Source organism: Salvelinus namaycush, chromosome 1 (genome assembly GCF_016432855.1).
Source record: "Salvelinus namaycush isolate Seneca chromosome 1, SaNama_1.0, whole genome shotgun sequence".
Lineage (NCBI taxonomy): Eukaryota > Metazoa > Chordata > Actinopteri > Salmoniformes > Salmonidae > Salvelinus > Salvelinus namaycush.
This window is the reverse complement of record NC_052307.1, coordinates 65,674,750-65,700,469: the sequence shown is the minus strand read 5'-3', so window position 1 is coordinate 65,700,469 and position 25,720 is coordinate 65,674,750. Positions and strand designations below refer to the sequence as shown.

At 43.0% G+C, this 25,720-nt stretch overlaps 1 protein-coding gene across 1 annotated transcript in view; it reads right to left on the bottom strand.

Annotated features, from left to right (window-relative positions):
• The window catches only part of LOC120047655 (tyrosine-protein kinase Fes/Fps-like), a 38,624-nt gene that overhangs the window by 4,236 nt on the left and 8,668 nt on the right, over positions 1-25,720 (bottom strand). Inside the window, exons 4-12 of the mRNA XM_038993203.1 lie at positions 24,875-24,971; positions 24,408-24,591; positions 19,357-19,494; positions 19,126-19,245; positions 12,344-12,466; positions 10,671-10,866; positions 6,224-6,301; positions 2,434-2,643; positions 2,123-2,245 (exon numbers count right to left, since the gene is read on the bottom strand). Of these exons, the coding sequence (XP_038849131.1) occupies positions 2,123-2,245; positions 2,434-2,643; positions 6,224-6,301; positions 10,671-10,866; positions 12,344-12,466; positions 19,126-19,245; positions 19,357-19,494; positions 24,408-24,591; positions 24,875-24,971 (1,269 nt within the window). The remainder of the gene's footprint in view (positions 1-2,122; positions 2,246-2,433; positions 2,644-6,223; positions 6,302-10,670; positions 10,867-12,343; positions 12,467-19,125; positions 19,246-19,356; positions 19,495-24,407; positions 24,592-24,874; positions 24,972-25,720) is intronic.

The following is a 25,720-nucleotide window of genomic DNA, read 5'->3' as shown; positions in this document are numbered from 1 at the left end:
TGTAGGATTTTAATGAATTTATTTGCAAATTATGGTGGAAAATAAGTATTTGGTCTCCTACAAACAAGCAAGATTTCTGGCTCTCACAGACCTGTAACTTCTTCTTTAAGAGGCTCCTCTGTCCTCCACTCGTTACCTGTATTAATGGCACCTGTTTGAACTTGTTATCAGTATAAAAGACACCTGTCCACAACCTCAAACAGTCACACTCCAAACTCCACTATGGCCAAGACCAAAGAGCTGTCAAAGGACACCAGAAACAAAATTGTAGACCTGCACCAGGCTGGGAAGACTGAATCTGCAATAGGTAAGCAGCTTGGTTTGAAGAAATCAACTGTGGGAGCAATTATTAGGAAATGGAAGACATACAAGAAAACTGCTCATCTCCCTCGATCTGGGGCTCCACGCAAGATCTCACCCCGTGGGGTCAAAATGATCACAAGAACGGTGAGCAAAAATCCCAGAACCACACGGGGGGACCTAGTGAATGACCTGCAGAGAGCTGGGACCAAAGTAACAAAGCCTACCATCAGTAACACACTACGCCGCCAGGGACTCAAATCCTGCAGTGGCAGACGTGTCCCCCTGCTTAAGCCAGTACATGTCCAGGCCCGTCTGAAGTTTGCTAGAGAGCATTTGGATGATCCAGAAGAAGATTGGGAGAATGTCATATGGTCAGATGAAACCAAAATATAACTTTTTGGTAAAAACTCAACTCGTCGTGTTTGGAGGACAAAGAATGCTGAGTTGCATCCAAAGAACACCATACCTACTGTGAAGCATGGGGGTGGAAACATCATGCTTTGGGGCTGTTTTTCTGCAAAGGGACCAGGACGACTGATCCGTGTAAAGGAAAGAATGAATGGGGTCATGTATCGTGAGATTTTGAGTGAAAACCTCCTTCCATCAGCAAGGGCATTGAAGATGAAACGTGGCTGGGTCTTTCAGCATGACAATGATCCCAAACACACCGCCCGGGCAACGAAGGAGTGGCTTCGTAAGAAGCATTTCAAGGTCCTGGAGTGGCCTAGCCAGTCTCCAGATCTCAACCCCATAGAAAATCTTTGGAGGGAGCTGAAAGTCCGTGTTGCCCAGCAACAGCCCCAAAACACCACTGCTCTAAAGGAGATCTGCATGGAGGAATGGGCCAAAATACCAGCAACAGTGTGTGAAAACCTTGTGAAGACTTACAGAAAACGTTTGACCTCTGTCATTGCCAACAAAGGGTATATAACAAAGTATTGAGATAAACTTTTGTTATTGACCAAATACTTATTTCCACCATAATTTGCAAATAAATTCATTAAAAATCCTACAATGTGATTTTCTGGATTTTTTTTCCTCATTTTGTCTGTCATAGTTGAAGTGTACCTATGATGAAAATTACAGGCCTCTCTCATCTTTTTAAGTGGGAGAACTTGCACAATTGGTGGCTGACTAAATACTTTTTTGCCCCACTGTATATACATACATACAAGAGCACCCCCTGACTCACACATCTCCCTCCTCCCACATACATAAAGTTAAACCCACAGGTCCACCCAACACCAGCACACAGGACCGGAGACACGGGGCCCATTAACTACACTTTGCTAGGCCCCAGACTTAATTGATGGCCGCCTCATTATTCTCGACCTGTTAGAAGCATTAACCAACAGCCACTTGTCCCACAGCACAGAATGAGAAGGGCAGCGGAGGGTTTTTACTGTAATCCTGCCAAGAACAGATTTAGAACACCATCTGAGATAAAATTGTATGTAATTCATCTGTAAAAGAGACATGGTCTCAGTATAACTCCCAGATAAATTAAAGGTAAAATTGTCATTACAGAACTACTGGAGAAAGACAACTAAACATGTGGGAATGTAATTTAATCCTTATTTAGGTAAGTTAAACTAATAACATTAATATTTAAGAAATACTTAGACAAATAAAGCATTGAGGAACCTTGAATTAAACACGATAAAACAAAACAAGGGACTTTTCAACAAAGGTAAAACAGGATCTACAATATATTACAGTTGATCAGTGAGTGAGTGTGTGAGAGAGAGAGAGTGTGTGAGTGTGAGTGTGAGAGTGAGTGAGTGAGTGAGAGCGAGCGAGCGAGCGAGAGAAGCGTTACCTTTAGGACAGGTCTCTTCAGGACAATGTCAGACCTCTTGGTGACATGTTGGTGTGACGAGACCAGGTGGTTCATCAGCATGGGAACGGTGTGGAATCCCTCTCCATCCAGGCGGTACATATTCTAAAACACACACACTTTATAACCATACAAACTGTACAGACATGATCATATTGTAAATACTCACTCACTCACTCACTCACTCACTCACTCACTCACACTCACTCACTCACTCACTCACTCACTCACTCACTCACTCACTCACACTCACTCACACTCACTCACTCACACTCACTCACTCACTCACTCACATCTGTGCTCTGGATAAGGAAGTGCCTGCAAGAGCCAGCCCAGTGGACAGAGAGGACATACTCCTGTTTGCCCTGACTCTGTCTGACCAGGAAGTCTCCATCACACCTCAGCAGCTCCTGGACTTCCAGCCTGGGGATGACTCCGTGGTACCAGTTCTGCTGCTCCAGGGGGCGCTCTACCTCTGGGACTGGGGACAGGGCAGGGGGCACCTGGAGGGGATTCACACAGCAAGGTCAATGAGGGGCCAGGAAATGAGGGACCTGGGCATGGAGCGCCCACTGTGAGACTCATAAACCATAAATTGATTTCAATGGGAGATTAGTGCGGTTTGAGATGCATGAGTCTCACACCTGTATCTCTAGATGAGATTCAGCACAGGGGAACAAATACCAATAAAGTACATCCAGTGGTGTAGTGGAGGGTAAACAAGTCAACACAGTTTACATCTTTTTTTGCCCAACAGTTTACACACCTTTTGCAGAAAAATTTAAAAATGAAAGAATAGGAAGGGTTACTTTTTTCACCACAAACGCGATCAGAGTTTACCCACCAACTTTGTTACCACTACATCACAGATTAATACATAGACAGGGTAACAATACACTGCTAAGGAGACAAGATACAAGGAAGATACAGCTACAAACTACATTGATCAGGAGATACAAAATACACTGCTCAAAAACAATACAATATATCTCTAAAGACCACACACATGGATACTAGTGGTGTAATGGACCGTAGTTGATCTGGATCACCCCCACGGTTCGGCACGCATGTGAACCGCGGATTAATTGCAACGTTTAACAATCAGTGTGAAATACAGTTTTACTGCCGCTGTTACTTTTTAAAGTAATAATAAATATCGATGCAGAGTTGCAGTGAAAAGATAAAGACAAGACAGATGTATTTTACTCTGAAGCCTGAAGGTTGATTTGATTGATTTTTTTAAGCAGTTGTGTGTTCTGTTCACGTGAACCGGGCATGTTGAATCCCAACGAATCAATCTTGGATGATCGCGTTACAAAAATCAAAGAAGAAGAAAGAGCAGTGACAGCCATGGCTAGCGGAGGAGCTGAAGAACTGGAAAAGCCTCCCGCTTCATTTAAGTCTCATGTTTGGGAGCATTTTGGCTTCCCTGTCAAATATGATGACGGAAGAAGGGTGGTGGACAACACCATTACGGTGTGTAGGCATTGTGCCACAAGAAAGCCGTATGGTCATGGAAATACATCGAGCATGGCCACACATTTAAAGCGTCATCACCCTGGTGTGTCAGTGACGGGAGACAACAACTTCTCACTGCGACATTTAAGCAGCCCTTTGCTGCAGAATCAGACCGGGCTAAAGCCATCACCAAATCTATTGGGATGTTTATCGCTTTAGACCTGAGGCCATACTCCGTTGTGGAAAACAAAGGGTTTCAAAATATTGTAATGGAGCAGGTCGCTAACCCTCGACCTATCGACTGTGCCCCAAAAGCATGCTCGAGCGGCAGAGTCGATATCCGCGCTTATAAACCCAGGGTCGTTACAATATGGTGAAACTGCTTGAGCCACGCTACGAAATCCCCTCGCGCACCCACTTCAGTATGAAGATCGTGCCAGATCTTTATGAACAGGAAAATAACAACATTGTCGACGAATTATCCAAGGCATCCTCTGTTGCCTTCACCACAGACGGGTGGACTTCCTGGGCGACGGAAAGCTACGTGACTGACTGCTCACTACACCACAGAGGAGTGGAAGATGCGAAGTCTGGTGCTACAGACACGCCCCCTCTACGAGAGTCACACAGGCACAAATCTGGCGCAGGTACTGCTAGGAGCAGTAGCAGAGTGGAAGCTAGAGAGTCCCAATAGCAATATCCCAATCACCACAGATAATGCCAAGAACCAAGTAAATGCAGTGATAGAAGCTGGACTGGGGCCACAGATAGCTTGCTTTGCACATGTGATCAATTTAGCATTTAGCATCCCAAAGGGGAATCTCAGTGAACCAGATCCTTGGGAGGATCAGGAAGGTGGTTTCCTTTTTCTAGCCGCTCATGTGCTTAAGATCAAGCAAGAAATGCTACAGCTACCGACCCACAAGCTCATACACGATGTCACTTCAAGATGGAACTCCACTTATGACATTTTGGAGCGCTATCTTGAGCAGCAGGCAGCTGTATACTCTGCACTGACAGACGAGACCCTGGAAAAAATATAAAGACATCGTCACCTTATCTGATGACCTGAAAGTGGCCGTCTGTGACCATGATCCTACTTCTGAAAACAAGGATTCTACAATCCATGGCCCCAAGTGAGGAAGACGGCACCATCACTAGAGATGTCAATGCTGCCATTAGAGAGGACCTGAACCCCAGATACCCCCCTAATGTACAGGACTACCTTCATAGATCTACTGCACTGGATCCAAGGTTTAAGTCCCTGTCTCACCTAGACCCTGCCCTACACCGGAGGACATACAGTGATCTCACCACTGAGATTGTGGCCACTGAAGAGGTAACAACAACAAAAAAGAGTGAATTACTTCAATAATAAATATACTGCAGTCGAATGTTAGATTTAGAATTGGAATCATCCGGTGTTTATTTTGAATAATAATGGCTTTTATTAAATGTTATTGCCACAATTATAGTTCTAGAGCTGACAGGAGCAGACTCAGAGGCATCTCCTCCACAAAATAATTTGGCCATGAAGAAGCTTTTTGGGGAGACCTTTGCGAGCAAGGACACAGGCAAGATGTTTGCCAACACCATCAAGAGGAGGTGGCATCCTACAAGGCAGCAAGTGGCATTCCAGTGGATGGTGATCCACTGCATGGTGGAAAAGCAATGAGTGTAAATACCCTCACATTGCTATGACGGCAAGATGCTACCTGGCTGTGCCTGGCACTTCATATCCTAGCGAGGGTCTTCTCCACAGCAGGGGACATAGTGACTGCAAAGGAGGTCTATCCTCTCCCCAGACAATGTAGACACCCTCATCTTTTTGAAAAAGAATTTGAAGTTCTAAGCTCAGGTCTGCTTTTTTGATGTGGACACAGGCTATTTTTTCATTCACTATTGTTCAAAGGAAGAAGGTATCATGTCTCATATTGTACTTTTTAATTGAACAATTGAGTATTGAATATTTTATTTAAATATTTTATTTAAACATTGAAAAGTTCCTTGCTTTAAGTGTTCTTTAAGTAATACATGGAAAGCAAAGTTATATTTGTCCCCCCCTTTTTTTTTGCTGATCCGGAAAATGATCAGATCCGTGACTCAAAACTGTGATCCGATCCAAACCATGAGTTTTGTGATCTGTTGCACCACTAATGGATACCTAGTCATTTTTTTATTACTACAGACAACATGGCGACAATTCAAAAATATACTACTGTTCAGATGACAAGATAAGGCATCCTACAACATTGTAAACAAACATCTCTAGAGAGAAGATAGATAAAGAGGAAAGCCAGATGAGAAACAAGGCGTTTCACAACTGGCGTCCTACTCTGAACAGTTAGGCTTACAGAGAAAAAACGGCAAAATGCTATTTGACAAGGGAACTGTTTGACTGTCTGACTTGGGTTGTTTGAATAGACAGAGACAGATAAATCAAAGGCAGCAGGTGGGTGAAAACAGAACAGGTCCATCTGTGACAGGGGTGATCACAATGATGCCTCACTGACAATGAATGACTATAGTTGACCGTGTATGAAAATAACAGATCGTCTATGCTGCATCAGTGGTTTGACCATAGCTGACTATTTCTGAACACTGACTGTATGTTACATCACTGACCGTGTATTTGGGTTTGAACAGGCCGCTAAAATGGCTTATGATGCCGTCCACACTGAGGTTTCTGAGGCCGTCCCTCTCCTGAAACAACACAGAGCACAACCATCATCAACCTCTCTTTTAGGAATGCTCATCACCACCAGTACCTGTGTTAATAATAACAACATGTAACAGCACTCAGAAACACTTAACATAATCCACAGATGAGAGAATTTCACAAAAAATTACAAACATGATGAGTAGAGAATGTCAAAGAAGAAAATACTTGTTTGCTTTAGGGCGGATCTGGATAAATCAGCGCTATGAAAATGGGTGAAGGAATGCACTCCAGTCAACACCATGACAGACAGCAAAGTATGCAAAGCACCAAGATCCTCAACCATGCCTCTGTTTCAATAGAGATGGTTGTGTCTGAACGAGACACGAGGATAGGTTGTCCTCAGTACAGAACAGACTGGTTGAGTCAGTCTGTAGTTCAGATGCCTTCTAGTTGAACTGTAAGGTTACATAAGGGCAATTCCAAGGTAGCAGAATGACACTGAGATTTTTTACTTTAAAAAGTATGCCAAACAACAACCATTGATTGCAAAGTTAAACAAGTCATACAACTCTATGCACAAGCAGTACTATTAAACATTTCCACAGAATTTTACAAAAACACATTTACTCGAAGAACAGTACAGATGTAAAGTTTGTTAACAGAATGACGGTAAAATCTCCTTCAGTTTTTTTATGTGACCACGTTTTCCGAAAACTCTTAAATATCTACTCCGAATTGAGATTCAAAGAAGTTTGCAGAAAGATTGGGGTGTCAGCTATAACATGATACCTTGAGTTTGACATTTTTTTATACTTTGGATATTGAACCACAGTAAGTGAAGTGGATTACCACCCGGTAACAGAGTGATGGTAACATAATGACATCATGGGTGCCTGAACTGTACTATACAGAAATGCATAATCCTGAATGGCATTCTCTTCATGGTGATGTATCCTGAATAGGTACACAAAAGGTAGAAACATTTTATATCCTCCTTTGCATGTTTGGGTATTATTCTACATACCGGCTATTCTAATGAGTGCCGCCCCAAAACAAGATGAAATCTGGTTGAACCGGACCGCACCAAATCTGTACCAATCAGACGTCTATGTTTCACAAGTTTGTACATCACAGTTTAGCACAGAGTACAGTACAGCAGAGTAGAGTTCAGTACAGTGCAGTATAGTACTATACAGTAAATTATACTGTGCTCTACTGTACTGTACTAAACTCTACTGTACATTAAAGTACAGTACTGACCTATACTCTACTTTAGATTACTGTACTCAATCAAATCAATTTGTATTTGTCACGTGTAGACTTTACCGTGAAACTATCTCAGGAGCTCTTCCCAACGATGCACAGTTAAAAATAATAAAATAGGCCTCCCGGGTGGCGCAGTGGTCTAGGGCACTGCATCGCAGTGCTAACTGCGCCACCAGAGTCTCTGGGTTCGCGTCCAGGCTCTGTCGCAGCCGGCCGCGACCGGGAGGTCCGTGGGGCGACGCACAATTGGCATAGCGTCGTCCGGGTTAGGGAGGGTTTGGCCGGTAGGGATATCCTTGTCTCATCGCGCTCCAGCGACTCCTGTGGCGGGCCGGGCGCAGTGCGCGCTAACCAAGGGGGCCAGGTACACGGTGTTTCCTCCGACACATTGGTGCGGCTGGCTTCCGGGTTGGAGGCGCGCTGTGTTAAGAAGCAGTGCGGCTTGGTTGGGTTGTGCTTCGGAGGACGCATGGCTTTCAACCTTCGTCTCTCCCGAGCCCGTACGGGAGTTGTAGCGATGAGACAAGATAGTAATTACTAGCGATTGGATACCATGAAAATTGGGGAGAAAATGGGATAAAAAAAACAAACAAAAAAAAAAAAAAAAATTTTAAATAATAAAAATACAAATAGTAACACAAGAATGAAGCTGTATAAAAGGGAGTACCAGTACCATGTCACTGAGCAGGGGTACAAGGTATTTGAGGTAGATGTGTACATGAAGGCAGGGTAAAGTGAATAGGCATCAGAATAGATAATAATAAGAGTAAAATTAAAAACAGTAGCAGCATATGATGATTGTGAAATTATGTGTGTATGGCGTCGGGGTGTGTGTGTACGCGTGTATGTATGTAGTGTATGTGAATGTGTGTGGGTTTGAGTGAGACTGTCACTGTAATGTTTGTGGGTGAGTCTATACATAGTGTGTATACAGTTGAAGTCGGTAGTTTACATACACTTTAGCCAAATATATTTAAACTCAGTTTTTCACAATTCCTGACATTTAATCCTAGTAAAAATTCCCTGTCTTAGGTCAGTTAAGATCAGCACTTTATTTTAAGAATGTGAGATGTCATAATAATAGTAGAGAGAATGATTTATTTCAGCTTTTATTTCTTTCATCACATTCCCAGTGGGTCAGAAGTTTACATACACTCAATTAGTATTTGGTAGCATTGCCTTTAACTTGGGTCAAACGTTTTGGGTAGCCTTCCACAAGCTTCCCACAATAAGTTGGGTGGATTTTGGCCCATTCGTCCTGACAGATCTGGTGTAATTGAGTCAGGTTTGTAGGCCTCCTTGCTCGCACACACTTTTTCAGTTCTGCCCACACATCTTCTATAGGATTGAGGTCAGGGCTTTGTTATGGTCACTCCAATACCTTGACTTTGTTGTCCTTAAGCCATTTTGACACAACTTTGGAAGTATGCTTGGGGTCATTGTCCATTTGGAAGACCCATTTGCGACCAAGCTTTACATCCTGACTGATGTCTTGAGATGTTGCTTCAATATGTCCACATAATTTTCTTTCCTCATGATGCCATCTATTTTGTGAAGTGCACCAGTCCCTCTTGCAGCAAAGCACCCCCACAACATGATGCTGCCACCCCCGTGCTTCACGGTTGGGATGGTGTTCTTTGGCTTGCAAGCCTCCCCCTTTTTCCTCCAAACATAACGATGGTCATTATGGCCAAACAGTTCTATTTTTGTTTCATCAGATCAGAGGACATTTCTCCAAAAAGTACGATCTTTGTCCCCATGTGCAGTCTGCCGTTTTTATGGCGGTTTTGGAACAGTGTTTTTTTCCTTGCTGAGCGGCCTTTCAGGATATGTCGATATAGGACTCGTTTTACTGTGGATATAGATACTTTTGTACCCGTTTCCTCCAGCATCTTCACAAGGTCCTTTGCTGTTGTTCTGGGATTGATATGCACTTTGTGCACCAAAGTACGTTCATCTCTAGGAGACAGAACGCGTCTCCTTCCTGAGCGGTATGACGGCTGCGTGGTTCCATGGTGTTTATAATTGCGTACTATTGTTTGTACAGATGAACGTGGTACCTTCAGGCCTTTGGAAAATGCTCCCAAGGATGAACCAGACTTGTGGAGGTCCACCATTTTTTTTCTGAGGTCTTGGCTGATTTCTTTTGATTTTCCCATGATGTCAAGCAAAAAGGCACTGAGTTTGAAGGTAGGCCTTGAAATACATCCATAGGTACACCTCCAATTGATTCAAAGTATGTCAATTAGCCTATCAGAAGCTTCCAAAGCCATGACATCATTTTCTGGAATTTTCCAAACTGTTTAAATGCACAGTCAACTTAGTGTATGTGAACTTCTGACCCACTGGAATTGTGATACAGTGAATTATAAGTGAAATAATCTGTCCGTAAACAATTGTTGGAAAAATTACTTGTGTTATGCACAAAGTAGATGTCCTAACCGACTTGCCAAAACTATAGTTTGTTAACAAGATATTTGTGGAGTGGTTGAAAAATGAGTTTTAATGACTCCAACCTAAGTGTATGTAAACTTCCGATTTCAACTGTATGTAGTATCGTGAGTGTGCATAGAGTCAGTGCAAGATAGGGTCAATGCAGATAGTCCAGGTAACCATTTAGCAGTATTATGGCTATTTAGCCATCTTTAGCAGCCTTTGCTTATTCCTAATATTTAGGATAGAAAATGGTTAAACACGTTATACATGCCTTTGTAAAAATAGACTCAGCTTTCATTTGACAGCAAATTTGATGCGCTCCAATGAACTTCACATTTTAGTGCTCGTGTGACTTTTTACTTGGTGGCATTTTACAAATGCCCATAACACCAGGGTTACAACACAACCTGCGTGGGAACATTAATGCAATTCACTTTAGTCATCTGCTACTACTGTGTGTCTGTATAGAGGGGACGACAAACCAATTAACCTTTTGTTTAATTTCTTTCGTTTTCAAAACAATGGGATTTCAAAAGCTTTTATATATAGCTCAGTGATTTTCATAAGCCCACAGTACATTCATGTTTTAGTGATGATGTATTTGTAGAACTTAGAAAGCAGCAAACTACCAAGCTAACAAACTAAAGTACAGAGGGTGTGTGTGCGTGTGTTTGAGAGAGAGAGGGAGAGAGGAGAGAGGAGACCTACACTAGAGGTGATGGAGGAGAGGGAGATACGGTCCTCTTCCAGCCCCAGGGCAGGTGGGGGTTCACTGGATCCCAGCCATTCCAGCTTCCCCTTCAGCAGCAACCTCTGGGCCTCCAGCCTGGTTCTAGCTCCCAGGGACAGCATCACCTGCTGTCGGCTCTCCTCCAGCGCATGCCTCTTACTGAACTGGTAAACCCTGCAGAGAGCGGAGCAGCCTGTCAGCTCATCAATTAAAGCATTGTGATGATACTGTGGAACAATGTGTTTCCATTTCAACATATAGCAACAATTCCATTGACTTTTGCCTCACTGTCAATATATTTAAAGCATAACTGACATGCCCGATGGCTTTACACAAGAATGCTGGTTAACTGGCCCATCTCCTACACCTTAGCCATATTGCTTCCGCAGGGCACTCACCAACAGTATAGTTTAAATGAGATATTCTATAGGGGAGTACGGTACGGTTAAGTACGGTTAAAAATGCAGTAAGTCATGTCAGAAGGTAGCAGATGTATTAACAACAGCTGCAAATTCCAATAAAACTACATCACGTTTTAAAGTTCACTTTCCTTGCTTTGTCTAACAACACTATCATGAATCTAGTGAAGAGGTTTTCTGGGTCAGAGTGCATATTTATTTAGTTCATAGCACAAATGTTTGTTAGCACGTTTCTCACACTGGCTTTAGCCATGGCGGGAGCAGACCAGCCCAGGCAAGTGCAGGGAGATTGCCATGCAACACGTGCCTTAGAGGGAGACGTCTTCATAGTGTGACAAATTCCCATGATTTGTGAATCTGTTCGAACCGAACAGCTATCGCGACAGCTAAAATGGCTTTGTAAAAATATATATTTCAGCTAATAAGGGGTACCTAACAAAATAACTACATTATGGCATTCACTAATCATAAACTTTTTACATATAATAGAAATGTCGGTATATTTGTGGACAAAATTCTTCCTTACTTAGCTTTCAAATATTGCACTGCTACATTAACTAACATCACCACTTGGGTAAAAGAGTTCTTTACTAATCCAGGAAGCATTCAGTCTGTCTCTGTTGATTTCCAAAGTGTTTCATCAAACCCAAGACTCCTTAAGGAGAGGCATGTTTCCCTCGGCACCAGTGAACATCAGGCTAGTGTCAGTCAACACAGCTGCTCCATCTATGCACTAAGAGCTTATTAGTAACTTCTAATAACAGCAGACAGGCATCTAAACCAAGACAAATGAGAGAAGCTTGAAAAGTCTCCTCATATCACCGTGTTATATTCATAAGGCATAGTGAGTCTGTCCCCCAGAGAGCAGCCAGCTTAGCCAGCCATAGCAGAGAGGAGAGGAGAGCAGCCTAAACTACTCTGATAGGAGACTGCCTGCAGATGGAACACCACCGTTGAGAGGATACACCAACACACTGCAAAAATATGACGCAGATCTTTTTTTTTACAGTCAGTGTTGGTGAAGACGGTGGTTTGGTACTGCCAGAGCCAACTTTATCCTGGTTCAAACCATAAAAATGGAATTCTATTCTGTTTACCCAGGATAAATCACCATATTATCAGGTATAACAGCTGTAAGTACTATCTAATTACACTATATCTGCCTAAGTGATTACCAAGTACACTTGCCCATGTAAAGTTGGACCTTCCTGTACATGTGGATATCGCCTCACCTCTGACCCCGTTTGATGCCCTCTTCCTCTGCCTCCAGCTCCAACTCCAGCTGGTTGACTGAGGCCTGTTGGGAAACCACATTACCAGCCAGAGACAGCAGTTCCTCTTCCACTGCAGTCAACCTGGTAGAGGGGTAGAGACATGGGGAGAGAAGGGGGACGAAGGGGTGAAACGTGTTGTTGGTGTTGAGATTGTGTGTGTGTGTGTGCCTTTTAAAATGATAAACTTGGATTAGCTAACACAACGTGGCATTGGAACACAGGAGTGATGGTTGCTGATAATGGGCCTCTGTACGCCTATGTAGATATTCCATAAAAATCTGCAGTTTCCAGCTACAATAGTTACTTACAACATTAACAATGTCTACACTGTATTTCTGATCAATTTGATGTTATTTTAATGGAAAAAAATGTGCTTGTCTTTCAAAAACAAAGGCATTTCTAAGTGACACCAAACTTTGAACAGTAGTATATATATATATATATATATATATATATATATATATATATATATATATATATATATATATATATACACTGCTCAAAAAAATAAAGGGAACACTTAAACAACACAATGTAACTCCAAGTCAATCACACTTCTGTGAAATCAAACTGTCCACTTAGGAAGCAACACTGATTGACAATACATTTCACATGCTGTTGTGCAAATGGAATAGACAAAATGTGGAAATTATAGGCAATTAGCAAGACACCTCCAATAAAGGAGTGGTTCTGCAGGTGGTGACCACAGACCACTTCTCAGTTCCTATGCTTCCTGGCTGATGTTTTGGTCACCTTTGAATGCTGGCGGTGCTTTCACTCTAGTGGTAGCATGAGACGGAGTCTACAACCCACACAAGTGGCTCAGGTAGTGCAGCTCATCCAGGATGGCACATCAATGCGAGCTGTGGCAAGAAGGTTTGCTGTGTCTGTCAGCGTAGTGTCCAGAGCATGGAGGCACTACCAGGAGACAGGCCAGTACATCAGGAGACGTGGAGGAGGCCGTAGGAGGGCAACAACCCAGCAGCAGGACCGCTACCTCCGCCTTTGTGCAAGGAGGAGCAGGTGGAGCACTGCCAGAGCCCTGCAAAATGACCTCCAGCAGGCCACAAATGTGCATGTGTCTGCTCAAACGGTCAGAAACAGACTCCATGAGGGTGGTATGAGGGCCCGACGTCCACAGGTGGGGGTTGTGCTTACAGCCCAACACCGTGCAGGACGTTTGGCATTTGCCAGAGAACACCAAGATTGGCAAATTCGCCACTGGCGCCCTGTGCTCTTCACAGATGAAAGCAGGTTCACACTGAGCACATGTGACAGACGTGACAGAGTCTGGAGACGCCGTGGAGAACGTTCTGCTGCCTGGGACATCATGTCTCGCTCCATCCACCAATGCCACGTTGCACCACAGACTGTCCAGGAGTTGGCGGATGCTTTAGTCCAGGTCTGGGAGGAGATCCCTCAGGAGACCATCCGCCACCTCATCAGGAGCATGCCCAGGCGTTGTAGGGAGGTCATACAGGCACGTGGAGGCACACACACTACTGAGCCTCATTTTGACTTGTTTTGGTCTATGCTCTCCTGAGGGATCTCCTCCCAGAACTGGACTAAAGCATGCGCCAACTCCTGAACAGTCTGTGGTGCAACGTGGCGTTGGTGGATGGAGCGAGACATGATGTCCCAGATGTGCTCAATTGGATTCAGGTCTGGGGAACGGGCGGGCCAGTCCATAGCATCAACGCCTTCCTCTTGCAGGAACTGCTGACACACTCCAGCCAAATGAGGTCTAGCATTGTCTTGCATTAGGAGGAACCCAGGGCCAACCGCACCAGCATATGGTCTCACAAGGGGTCTGAGGATCTCATCTCGGTACCTAATGGCAGTCAGGCTACCTCTGGGGAGCCCATGGAGGGCTGTGCGGCCCCCCAAAGAAATGCCACCCCACACCATGACTGACCCACCGCCAAACCGGTCATGCTGGAGGATGTTGCAGGCAGCAGAACGTTCTCCACGGCATCTCCAGACTCTGTCACGTCTGTCACATGTGCTCAGTGTGAACCTGCTTTCATCTGTGAAGAGCACAGGGCGCCAGTGGCGAATTTGCCAATCTTGGTGTTCTCTGGCAAATGCCAAACGTCCTGCACGGTGTTGGGCTGTAAGCACAACCCCCACCTGTGGACGTCGGGCCCTCATACCACCCTCATGGAGTCTGTTTCTGACCGTTTGAGCAGACACATGCACATTTGTGGCCTGCTGGAGGTCATTTTGCAGGGCTCTGGCAGTGCTCCTCCTGCTCCTTCTTGCACAAAGGCGGAGGTAGCGGTCCTGCTGCTGGGTTGTTGCCCTCCTACGGCCTCCTCCACGTCTCCTGATGTACTGGCCTGTCTCCTGGTAGCGCCTCCATGCTCTGGACACTACGCTGACAGACACAGCAAACCTTCTTGCCACAGCTCGCATTGATGTGCCATCCTGGATGAGCTGCACTACCTGAGCCACTTGTGTGGGTTGTAGACTCCGTCTCATGCTACCACTAGAGTGAAAGCACCGCCAGCATTCAAAAGTGACCAAAACATCAGCCAGGAAGCATAGGAACTGAGAAGTGGTCTGTGGTCACCACCTGCAGAACCACTCCTTTACTGGGGGTGTCTTGCTAATTGCCTATAATTTCCACCTGTTGTCTATTCCATTTGCACAACAGCATGTGAAATTTATTGTCAATCAGTGTTGCTTCCTAAGTGGACAGTTTGATTTCACAGAAGTGTGACTGACTTGGAGTTACATTGTGTTGTTTAAGTGTTCCCCTTTTTTTTGAGCAGTGTATATACGTATATACACACACACAGTGGAAATCGGAAGTTTACATACACTTCGGAGTCATTAAAACTCATTTTTCAACCACTCCACAAATTTCTTGTTAACAAACTAGAGTTTTGGCAAGTCGGTTAGGACATCTACTTTGTGCATGACACAAGTAATTTTTCCAACAATTGTTTACAGACAGATTATTTCACTTTATCACAATTCCAGTGGGTCAGAAGTTTACATACACTAAGTTGACTGTGCCTTTAAACAGCTTGGAAAATTCCAGAAAATGATGGCATGGTTTAGAAGCTTCTGATAGGCTAATTGACATAATTTGAGTCAATTGGAGGTGTACCTGTGGATGTATTTCAAGGCCTACCTTCCAACTCAGTGCCTCTTTGCTTGACATCATGGGAAAATCAAAAGAAATCAGCCAAGACCTCAGAATTTTTTTGTAGACCTCCACAAGTCTGGTACATCCTTAGGAGCAATTTCCAAACGCCTGAAGGTACCACATTCATCTGTACAAACAATAGTACGCAAGTATAAACACCGTGGGACCACGCAGCCGTCATACCGCTCAGGAAGGAGACGCGTTCTGTCTCCTAGAGATGAACGTACTTTGGTGCGAAAAGTACAAATCAATCCCAGAACAACAGCAAAGGACCGTGTGAAGATGCTGGAGGAAACAGGTACAAAAGTATCTATATCCACAGTAAAAACGAGTCCTATATCGACATAACCTGAAAGGCTGCTCAGCAAGGAAGAAGCCACTGCTCCAAAACCGCCATAAAAAAGCCAGACTACGGTTTGCAACTGCACATGGGGACAAAAATCGTACTTTTTGGAGAAATGTCCTCTGGTCTGATGAAACAAAAATAGAACCGTTTGGCCATAATGACCATCGAGATGTTTTTTTTGTTTGTTACATTAGACTTTTTCAAAAAATTATAATTATTATAATTAAGTCTGTATCCTCAAACACAAATTACCCCATAATGACAAAGCAAAAACAGTTTTATACATTTTTGCTAATTTATTTAAAAAAAATAATAATAACGGAAATATCACATTCATAAGTATTCAGACCCTTAATCACTACTCTGTTGAAGTACATTTGGCAGCAATGACAGCCGAGTCTTTTTGGGTGTGACGCTACAAGCTTGGTACACCTGTATTTAGGGAGTTTCTCCCATTCTTCTCTGCAGATCCTCTCAAGCTCTGTCAGGTTGGATGGGGAGCGTTGCTGCACAGCTTTTTTCAGGTCTCTCCACAGATGTTCGATCAGGTTCAAGTCCGGGCTCTGGCTGGGCCACTCAAAGACATTCAGAGAGACTGGTCCCGAAGCCACTCCTGCGTTGTCTTGGCTGTGTGCTTAGGGTAGTTGTCCTGTTGGAAGGTGAACCTTCGCCTCAGTCAGAGGTCCTGAGCACTCTGGAGCAGGTTTTCATCAAGGATCTCTCTGTACTTTGCTCCCTCCATCCTAACTAGGAGGTCGACCGATTATGATTTTTCAACGACGATACCGATTACTGGAGGACCAAAAAAGCCGATACCGATTAAAATCGGCCAATATATACATACATATATACACACACACAGAATACACAGACACACACACACATATATATATTTGTAATAATGACAATTACAACAATACTGGATGAACACTTATTTTAACTTAATATAATACATCAATAAAATCTATTTAGTCTCAAATAAATAATGAAACATGCTCAATTTGGTTTAAATAATGCAAAACATAGTGTTGGAGAAGAAAGTAAAAGTGCAATATGTGCCATTTAAAAAAGCTAACGTTTAAGTTCCTTGCTCAGAACATATGAAAGCTGGTGGTTCAATATTCCCAGTTAAGAAGTTTTAGGTTGTAGCTAATATAGGAATTATGACGCGTCGACTATTTCTCTCTATACCATTTGTATTTCATATACCTTTGACTATTGGATGTTCTAATAGGCACTTAAGTATTGCCAGCCTAATCTCAGGAGTTGATAGGCTTGAAGTCATAAGCAGCGCTGTGATCAAGCATTGCTTAGAGCCTCTGGCAAATGGAGTAAAGTTTGAATGAATCCTTATGAGCCTGCTGCTGCCTACCACCTCTCAGTCAGACTGCTCTATCAAATATCAAATCATAGACTTAATTATAATATAATTAAGACAGAAATACGAGCTTTAGGTCATTAATATGGTCAAATCCGTAAACTATCATTTCGAAAACAAAACGTTTATTCTTTCAGTGAAATACGGAACCGTTCTGTATTTTATCGAATGGGTGGCAACCCTAAGTCTAAATATTGCTGTTACATTGCACAACCTTCAATGTTATGTCATAATTATGTACAATTCTGGCAAATTAGTTCGCAACGAGCCAGGCAGCCCAAACTGTTGCACATACCCTGACTCTGTGTGCAATGAACGCAAGAGAAGTGACACAATTTCCCTAGTTAAAATGGCCTGTTAACATGAATTTCTTTTAACTAAATATGCAGGTTTAAAAAATATATACTTCTGTGTATTGATTTTAAGAAAGGCATTGATGTTTATTGTTAGGTACATTCGTGCAACGATTGTGCTTTTGTTAAATCACCCGTTTGGCGAAGTAGGCTGTGATTCGATAATAAATTAACAGGCACCGCATCGATTATATGCAACGCAGGACAAGCTAGTTAACCTACTAATATCATCAACCATGTGTAGTTAACTAGTGATTATGTTTAGATTGATTGTTTTTTAAAAGATAAGTTTAATTCTAGCTAGCAACTTACCTTGGCTCCTTGCTGCACTCACGTAACAGGTGGTCAGCCTGCCATGCAGTTTCCTCATGGAATGCAATGTAATCGGCGATAATCGGCATCCAAAAATGCTGATTACCGATTGTTATGAAAACTTGAAATCGGCCCTAATTAAAATCGGCCATGCCTAATTAAATCGGCCATCGGACGACCTCTAATCCTAACTAGTGTCCCTGTCGCTGAAAAACATCCCCACAGCTTGATGCTGCCACCACCATGCTTCACCGTAGGGATGGTGCCAGATTTAGTCCAGACGTGACGCTTAGCATTCAGGCCAAAGTGTTCAATCTTGGTTTCATCAGACCAGAGAATCTTGTTTCTCATGATCTGAGAGTCTTTAGGTGCCTTTTGGCAAACTCCAAATGGGCTGTCATGTGCCTTTTACTGAAGAGTGGCTTCCGGCTGGCCACTCTGCCATAAAGGCCTAATTGGCGGAGTGCTGCAGAGATGGTTGTCCTTCTGGAAGGTTCTTCAAATCTCCACAGAGGAACTCTAGAGCTCTGTTAGAGTGACTATCGGGTTCTTGGTCAACTCCCTGACCAAGGCCCTTCTCCCCCATTTGCTCAGTTTGACCAGGCGGCCAGTTCTAGGAAGTCTTGGCGGTTCCGAACTTCTTCCGTTTAAGAATGATGGAGGCAACTGTTCTTGGGGACCTTCAATGCTGCAGAAATGTTTTGGTACCCTTCCCCAGATCTGTGCATCGACACAATCCTGTCTCAGAGCTCTACGGACAATTATTTCGACCTCATGGCTTGGTTTTTCTTTGACATGCACTGTCAACTGTGGGACCTTATATAGACAGGCGTGTGCCTTTCCAAATCATGTCCAATCAATTGAATTTACCACAGGTGGAATCCAATCAAGTTGTAGAAACGTCTCAAGGATGATCAATGGAAACAGGATGCACCTGATTTCAATTTCAAGTCTCATTGCAAAGGGTCTGATTACTTAATTAAATAAGGTATTGGTTTTTTGTTTTTATAAATGTGAAAAAAATTATAAAAACCTGTTTTCGCTGTGTCATTATTGGGTATTGTATGTAGATTGATGAGGAAAAAATACATTTAATACATTTAAGAATAAGGCTGTATCTAAAAAAAAATTGGGGAAAAGTCAAGGGGTCTGAATACATTTTGATTGCTCTGTGTCTGTGTGTGCGTATAAACTAACCTGTGCTGGATCCCCTCCACTGTAAGCTCATTTAGTTCCAGCTCTCCAGTCTTTAGTCGATCTGTGTTCTCCAGAAGACCAGAGTCAAACTCTACACACACCGGAACCTCCCCTACAGACCTGAACACACATGGTGAAACTTTTCAGCCTCTTGACTGCACTAAGATCAGAATATTTACATTTTAGTAATTTAGCAGGTTCTCTTATCCAGAGTGACTTGCTGCTGAATACCTGTTCTGTTGGATGAAGCTCTCATACTCTCTGTGTGGCTCTATGGCCATCAAAGCAGCAGACATCTCCTCGTGGACAGATACCACCTCCTGTTGGAGCATACTGGATATGTCATAGTACTCCTGCAGGATCTCCTTCCTGGGTTACAGGGCAAAAGTCAGAGGTCAGGGCTGTATTATTCAATCCTGGTCTGGGGACCCACTGGGTGTGCAGGCTTTTTTCTAGCCCAGCACTAACGCACCTGCTTCATCTAATCAAAGGCTTGATGATCAGTTATTAAATAGGTACAGTGACTTCGGAAAGTATTCAGACCCCTTAACTTTTTCCACATTTTGTTAGGTTATAGCCTTATTCTAAAATTAAATTGTTTTCCCCCCCTCATTAATCTACACACAATACCCCATAATGACAAAGAAAAAACTGTTTAGAAATGTTTGCTAATTCATAAAAATAAAAAATAAACGGAATTACCACATTTCCATAAGTATTCAGACCCTTTACTCACTACTTTGTTGAAGCACCTTTGGCAGCGATTACAGCCTCGATTCTTCTTGAGTATGACGCTACAAGCTTGGCACACCTGTATTTGGGTAGTTTCTCCCATTCTTTTCAGCAGATCCTCTCAAGCTCTGGCAGGCTGAATGGGGAGGGTTGCTGCACAGCTATTTTCAGGTCTCTCCAGAGATGTTCGATTGAGTTCAAGTCCGGGCTCTGGCTGGGCCACTCAAGGACATGCATGCTCTTCAACCAATTGCTGCCTGCACCCGCCCGCCCGACTAGCATCACTAACTCTGGATGGTTCTGACTTAGAATATGTGGACAACTACAAATACCTAGGTGTCTGGTTAGACTGTAAACTCCCGTTCCAGACTCACATTAATTAATTAAATCTAGAATCGGCTTCCTATTTTGCAACAAAGCCTCCTTCACTCATGTTGCCAAACATACTAGAGGTCGACCGATTAATCGGAATGGCCGATTAATTAGTGCCGATTTCAAGTTTTCATAACAAATCGTTAATCGGCATTTTTGAACACCGATTATGGCCGATCACATTGCACTCCACGAGGAGATCTCTGTTGTGCGAGTGCATCAAGGAGCCACGGTAAGGTGCTAGCTAGCATTAAACTTATCTTATAAAAAAACAATCAATCCTAACATAATCACTAGTTAACTACACATGGTTGATGATATTACTAGTTTATCTAGCTTGTCCTGCATTGCATATAATCGATGTGGTGGCTGTTAATTTATCATTGAATCACAGCCTACTTCGCCAAATGGGTGATTTAACAAGCGCATTCGCGAAAAAAGCACTGTCATTGCACCAATGTGTACCTAACCATAAACATCAACGCCTTTCTTAAAATCAATACACAAGTATATATTTTTAAACCTGCATATTTAGTAAATATTGCCTGCTAACATGAATTTATTTTAACTAGGGAAATTGTGTCACTTCTCTTGCGTTCTGTGCAACAGAGTCATGGTATATGCAGCAGCTTGGGCAGTATATGCAGCAGCTTGGGCCGCATGGCTCGTTGCGAACTGTGTGAAGACTATTTCTTCCTAACAAAGACAGCCAACTTCGCCAAACGGGGGATGATTTAACAAGAGTGCATTTGCGAAAAAACACAATCGTTGCACGAATGTACCTAACAATAAACATCAATGCCTTTCTTAAAATCAATACACAGAAGTATATTTTTTTTAAACCTGCATATTTAGTTAAAAGAAATTCATGTTAGCAGGCAATATTATCTAGGGACATTGTGTCACTTCTCTTGCGTTCATTGCACGTAGAGTCAGGGTATATGCAACAGTTTGGGCCGCCTGGCTCGTTGCGAACTAATTTGCCAGAATTGTACATAATTATGACATAACATTGAAGGTTATGCAATGTAACAGCAATATTTAGGCTTATGGATGCCACCCGTTAGATAAAATACAGAACGGTTCCGTATTTCACTGAAAGAATAAACGTTTTGTTTTCGAAATGATAGTTTACGGATTTGACCATATTAATGACCTAAGGCTCGTATTTCCGTGTGTTATTATATTATAATTAAGTCTATGATTTGATAGAGCAGTCTGACTGAGCGGTGGTAGGCAGCAGCAGACTTGTAAGCATTCATTCAAACAGCACTTTCCTGCGTTTGCCAGCAGCTCTTCGCAATGCTTCAAGCATTGCGCTGTTTATGGCTTCAAGCCTATCAACTCCCAAGATTAGGCTGGCAATACTAAAGTACCTATTAGAACATCCAATAGTCAAAGGTATATGAAATACAAATGGTATAGAGAGAAATAGTCCTATAATAACTACAACCTAAAACTTCTTACCTGGGAATATTGAAGACTCATGTTAAAAGGAACCACCAGCTTTCATATGTTCTCATGTTCTGAGCAAGGAACTTAAACGTTAGCTTTCTTACATGGCACATATTGCACTTTTACTTTCTTCTCCAACACTTTGTTTTTGCATTATTTAAACCAAATTGAACATGTTTCATAATTTATTTGAGACTAAATAGATTTTATTGATGTATTATATTAAGTTAAAATAAAACTGTTCATTGTTCATTCAGTATTGTTGTAATTGTCATTATAACAAATACATGTATATAAAAAACTGTAAAACATTTTTTATTTTTATTTTTTTTAAATCGGCCGATTAATCGATATCGGCTTTTTTTGATCCTCCAATAATCGGCATCAGCGTTGAAAAATCATAATCGGTCGACCTCTAAAACATACCCTCGTAAAACTGACTATCCTACCTATCCTTGACTTCGGCGATGCCATTTACAAAATAGCTTTCAACACTACTCAGCAAATTGGATGTAGTCTATCACAGTGCCATCCGTTTTGTCACCAAAGCCCCATATACTACCAACCATTGCGACCTGTATGCTCTCGTTGGCTGGCCCTCGCTACATAGTCGTCGCCAAAACCACTGGCTCCAGGTCATCTACAAGTCTCTGCTAGGTAAAGCCCCGCCTTATCTCAGCTCACTGGTCACCATAGCAAACCACGCTCCAGCAGGTATATTTAACTGGTCATCCCCAAAGCCAACACCTCCTTTGGCCACCTTTCCTTCCAGGTCTCTGCTGCCAATGACTGGAACGAATTGCAAAAATCACTGAAGCTGGAGACATATCTCCCTCACTAACTTTAAGCATCAGCAATCAGAGCAGCTTACCGATCACTCTACCTGTACACAGCCCATCTGTAAATAGCACACCCAACTACCTCATCCCCATATTGTTATTTATTTTTTTGCTCTTTTGCACCCCAGTATCTCTACTTGCACATCATCATCTGCACATCTATCACTCCAGTGTTAATGCTAAATTGTCATTATTTTGCCACCATGGCCTATTTACTGCCTTACCTCCCTAATCTTACTACATTTGCACACACTGTACATAGATTTTTCAATTGTGTTATTGACTGTATGTTTTGTTTATCCTATGTGTAACTCTGTGTTGTTGTTTTTGTCACACTGCTTTGCTTTATCTTGGCCAGGTCACAGTTGAAAATGAGAACTTGTTCTCAACTGGCCTACCTGGTTGAATAAAGGTGAAATAAAATGTTTGTTTTTTAAATTCAGAGACCTGTCCCGAAGCCACTCCTGTGTTGTCTTGGCTGTGTGCTTAGGGTTGTTGTCCTGTTGGATGGTGAACCTTTACCCCAGTCTGAGGTCATGAGCGGTCTAGAGCAGGTTTTCATCAAGGATCTCTCTGTACTTTGCTCCGTTCATCTTTGCCTCGATCCTGACTAGTCTCCCTGCCACTGAAAAACATCCCCACAGCATGATGCTGCCACCACGCTTCACCGTAGGGATGGTGCCAGGTTTAGTCCAGATGTGACACTTGGCATTCAGGCCAAAGAGTTCAATCTTGGTTTCATCAGACTAGAGAATCTTGTTTCTCATGATCTGAGAGTCTTCAGCTCCAAATGAGTTGTCATGTGCCTTTTACTGAAGAGTGGCTTCCGGCTGGCCACTCTACCATAAAGCCCTGATTGGCGGAGTGCTGCAGAGATGGTTGTCCTTCTGGAAGGTTCTCCAATCTCCACAGAGGAACTCTAGAGCTTTGTCAGAGTGACCATCGGGTTCTTGATCCTGACCAAGGCCCTTCTCCCCCGATTGCTCAGTTTGGCCGGGCGGCCAGTTCTAGGAAGTCTTGGCGGTTCCCGAACTTCTTCCAATTAAGAATGATGGAGGCCACTGTGTTCTTGGGGCCTTCAATGCTGCAGAAATGTTTTGGTACCCTTCCCCAGATCTGTGCCTCGACACAATCCTGTCTCAGAGCTCAACGGACAGTTCTTTCGACCTCATGGCTTGGTTTTTGCTCTGACATGCACTGTCAACTGTGGGACCTTATATAGACAGGTGTGTGCCTTTCCAAATCATGTCCAATCTATTGAATTTACCACAGGTGGACTCCAATCAAGTTGTAGAAACATCTCAAGGATGATCAATGGAAACAGGATGCACCCGAGCTCAAATTCGAGTCTCATAGCAAAGGGTCTGAATATTTATCTAAATAAGGTATTTCAGTTTTTTGTTTTTAATGTGCAAAAATGTATAAAAGCCTGTTTTCGCTTTGTCATTATGGGGTATTGTATGTAGATTGCTGAGGAAATTGTTTTATTTAAACAATTTTAGAATAAGGCTGTAACGTAACAAAATGTGGAAAAAGTCAAGGGGTCTGAATACTTTCCGAAGGCACTGTATGTATAGTACAGGGCTGCAACAAAAGCCTGCACACCCTGTGGGTCTCCATGGCCAGCATTGATTACATTATTTGTGTTTGGACAACAGCCCAAAACTATTATATCAAACTTCCCATGAGAGTGCTTGAAATCTTATCATCAAAAGGGAAGGATATTAGGTGAGATAAAAAACCATGCAGTGTAATGACGGGATGACCATAGAGTCACAGTACTTCCCTACTGCGCTGTACACACACAATATGATCATCACTGACTGGGAATTCACTGACAGAGTTGTGCTTTCCGCTCACTCACCCACACACACACACACTTACAGTACGAGTACCATCTCCTGCTGTAGGCTCTGTAGTGCCATGAGCAGGGCAGGTTGGGCCTGGCTGTAGTGGTGCTGATGGTACACCTGGGCTGCTCTGACTGACAGCACATACTCATTATGAAGCTCATGGAGCCTCAGAGTAGCCTTCACATAGCGCTCCCTCGCACGCTCACGTTCTTTATCTAAACAAACACAAGATATATGTATATATATATATATACCAGTAGAACACACACAAATGTAGCATAGAAGTGGAAAAACAATACACATGACAAATAGTCACTACTAATATGATCAACTGTGTTAATTTGGTGAATCAATAGGATATCAGTTGTCTAAACAGAAATATCAGGAGGTAATGATCATCTGTTGTCCAGAATGTAATCCTTTCAGTCAGTCAAAGTGAGAGTGTCTCTGTGCTGTTTGGAGAATTGAGACGGAACCAGACAGAGTGAGCTTCCCCACCTTTACTGGCCTCCTGGTACTTCCTCTTTGCCTGCGCTGCATCCCTCACCAGCTGTCTATAGCTGGCCTTCAGCCTCTCCAGCTCCGTCTGGGTCACCTGACAAATGGAAAGGGTATATTAGTGTTACCTCATCCAAACAAGGTGCATAAATTGAAGAACAAATGGGATGCCTAGAGAGATATTCAGCCACTCTCTGAGGACAATGAGAGTCCTCAAATACATTTCTACTCGTCCTGTGATCTAACCACACAGCACCGTCATCAGAGGGAAAGGAGGGGATCATAAATGTACTTAAAAAGGAGCGGAGGTGATACTGTACAAACAAGTGATACGGGTGTGGTTTGTTAAAAGCGGGAGTGCCTTCACAATGCAGGCTTTTGTTTGACCCCAGCTTTGCCACCTCTGAGACAACACAGACAGACGAGAGAGAGAGTAGAAACAACAGACAGGAAAGACCAAGACCGAGACCCTACAGGTCTGTATCTCAACACCTCTCAACTCAGAGGTAGAAGCACACAGGAAGTGGTCGGTGACGTCAGAGAGGCCCTGGTAACAGAAACTGGTTTGACTGCAATTCTTTACCCTTAACATTTCCATTAGCCACCATCTAAGGCAGTGGTCACCAACCTTTTCTGAGTCAAGATCACTTTGAGTCAAAATGCCTATGTAACATTAACCAATTAAAAACAGTTCTGTAGCAATGGTGTTTGTGCAGTAGGCTATAGGCCCAATACATTATCACGCATATTGGCTATGCTTGAATTGCCCTGCCAATTATGTTCTTCTCAGACAATTAAAATGTAGGTATATGATCACACTGGGAATAGATAATTTGTCACAAATGT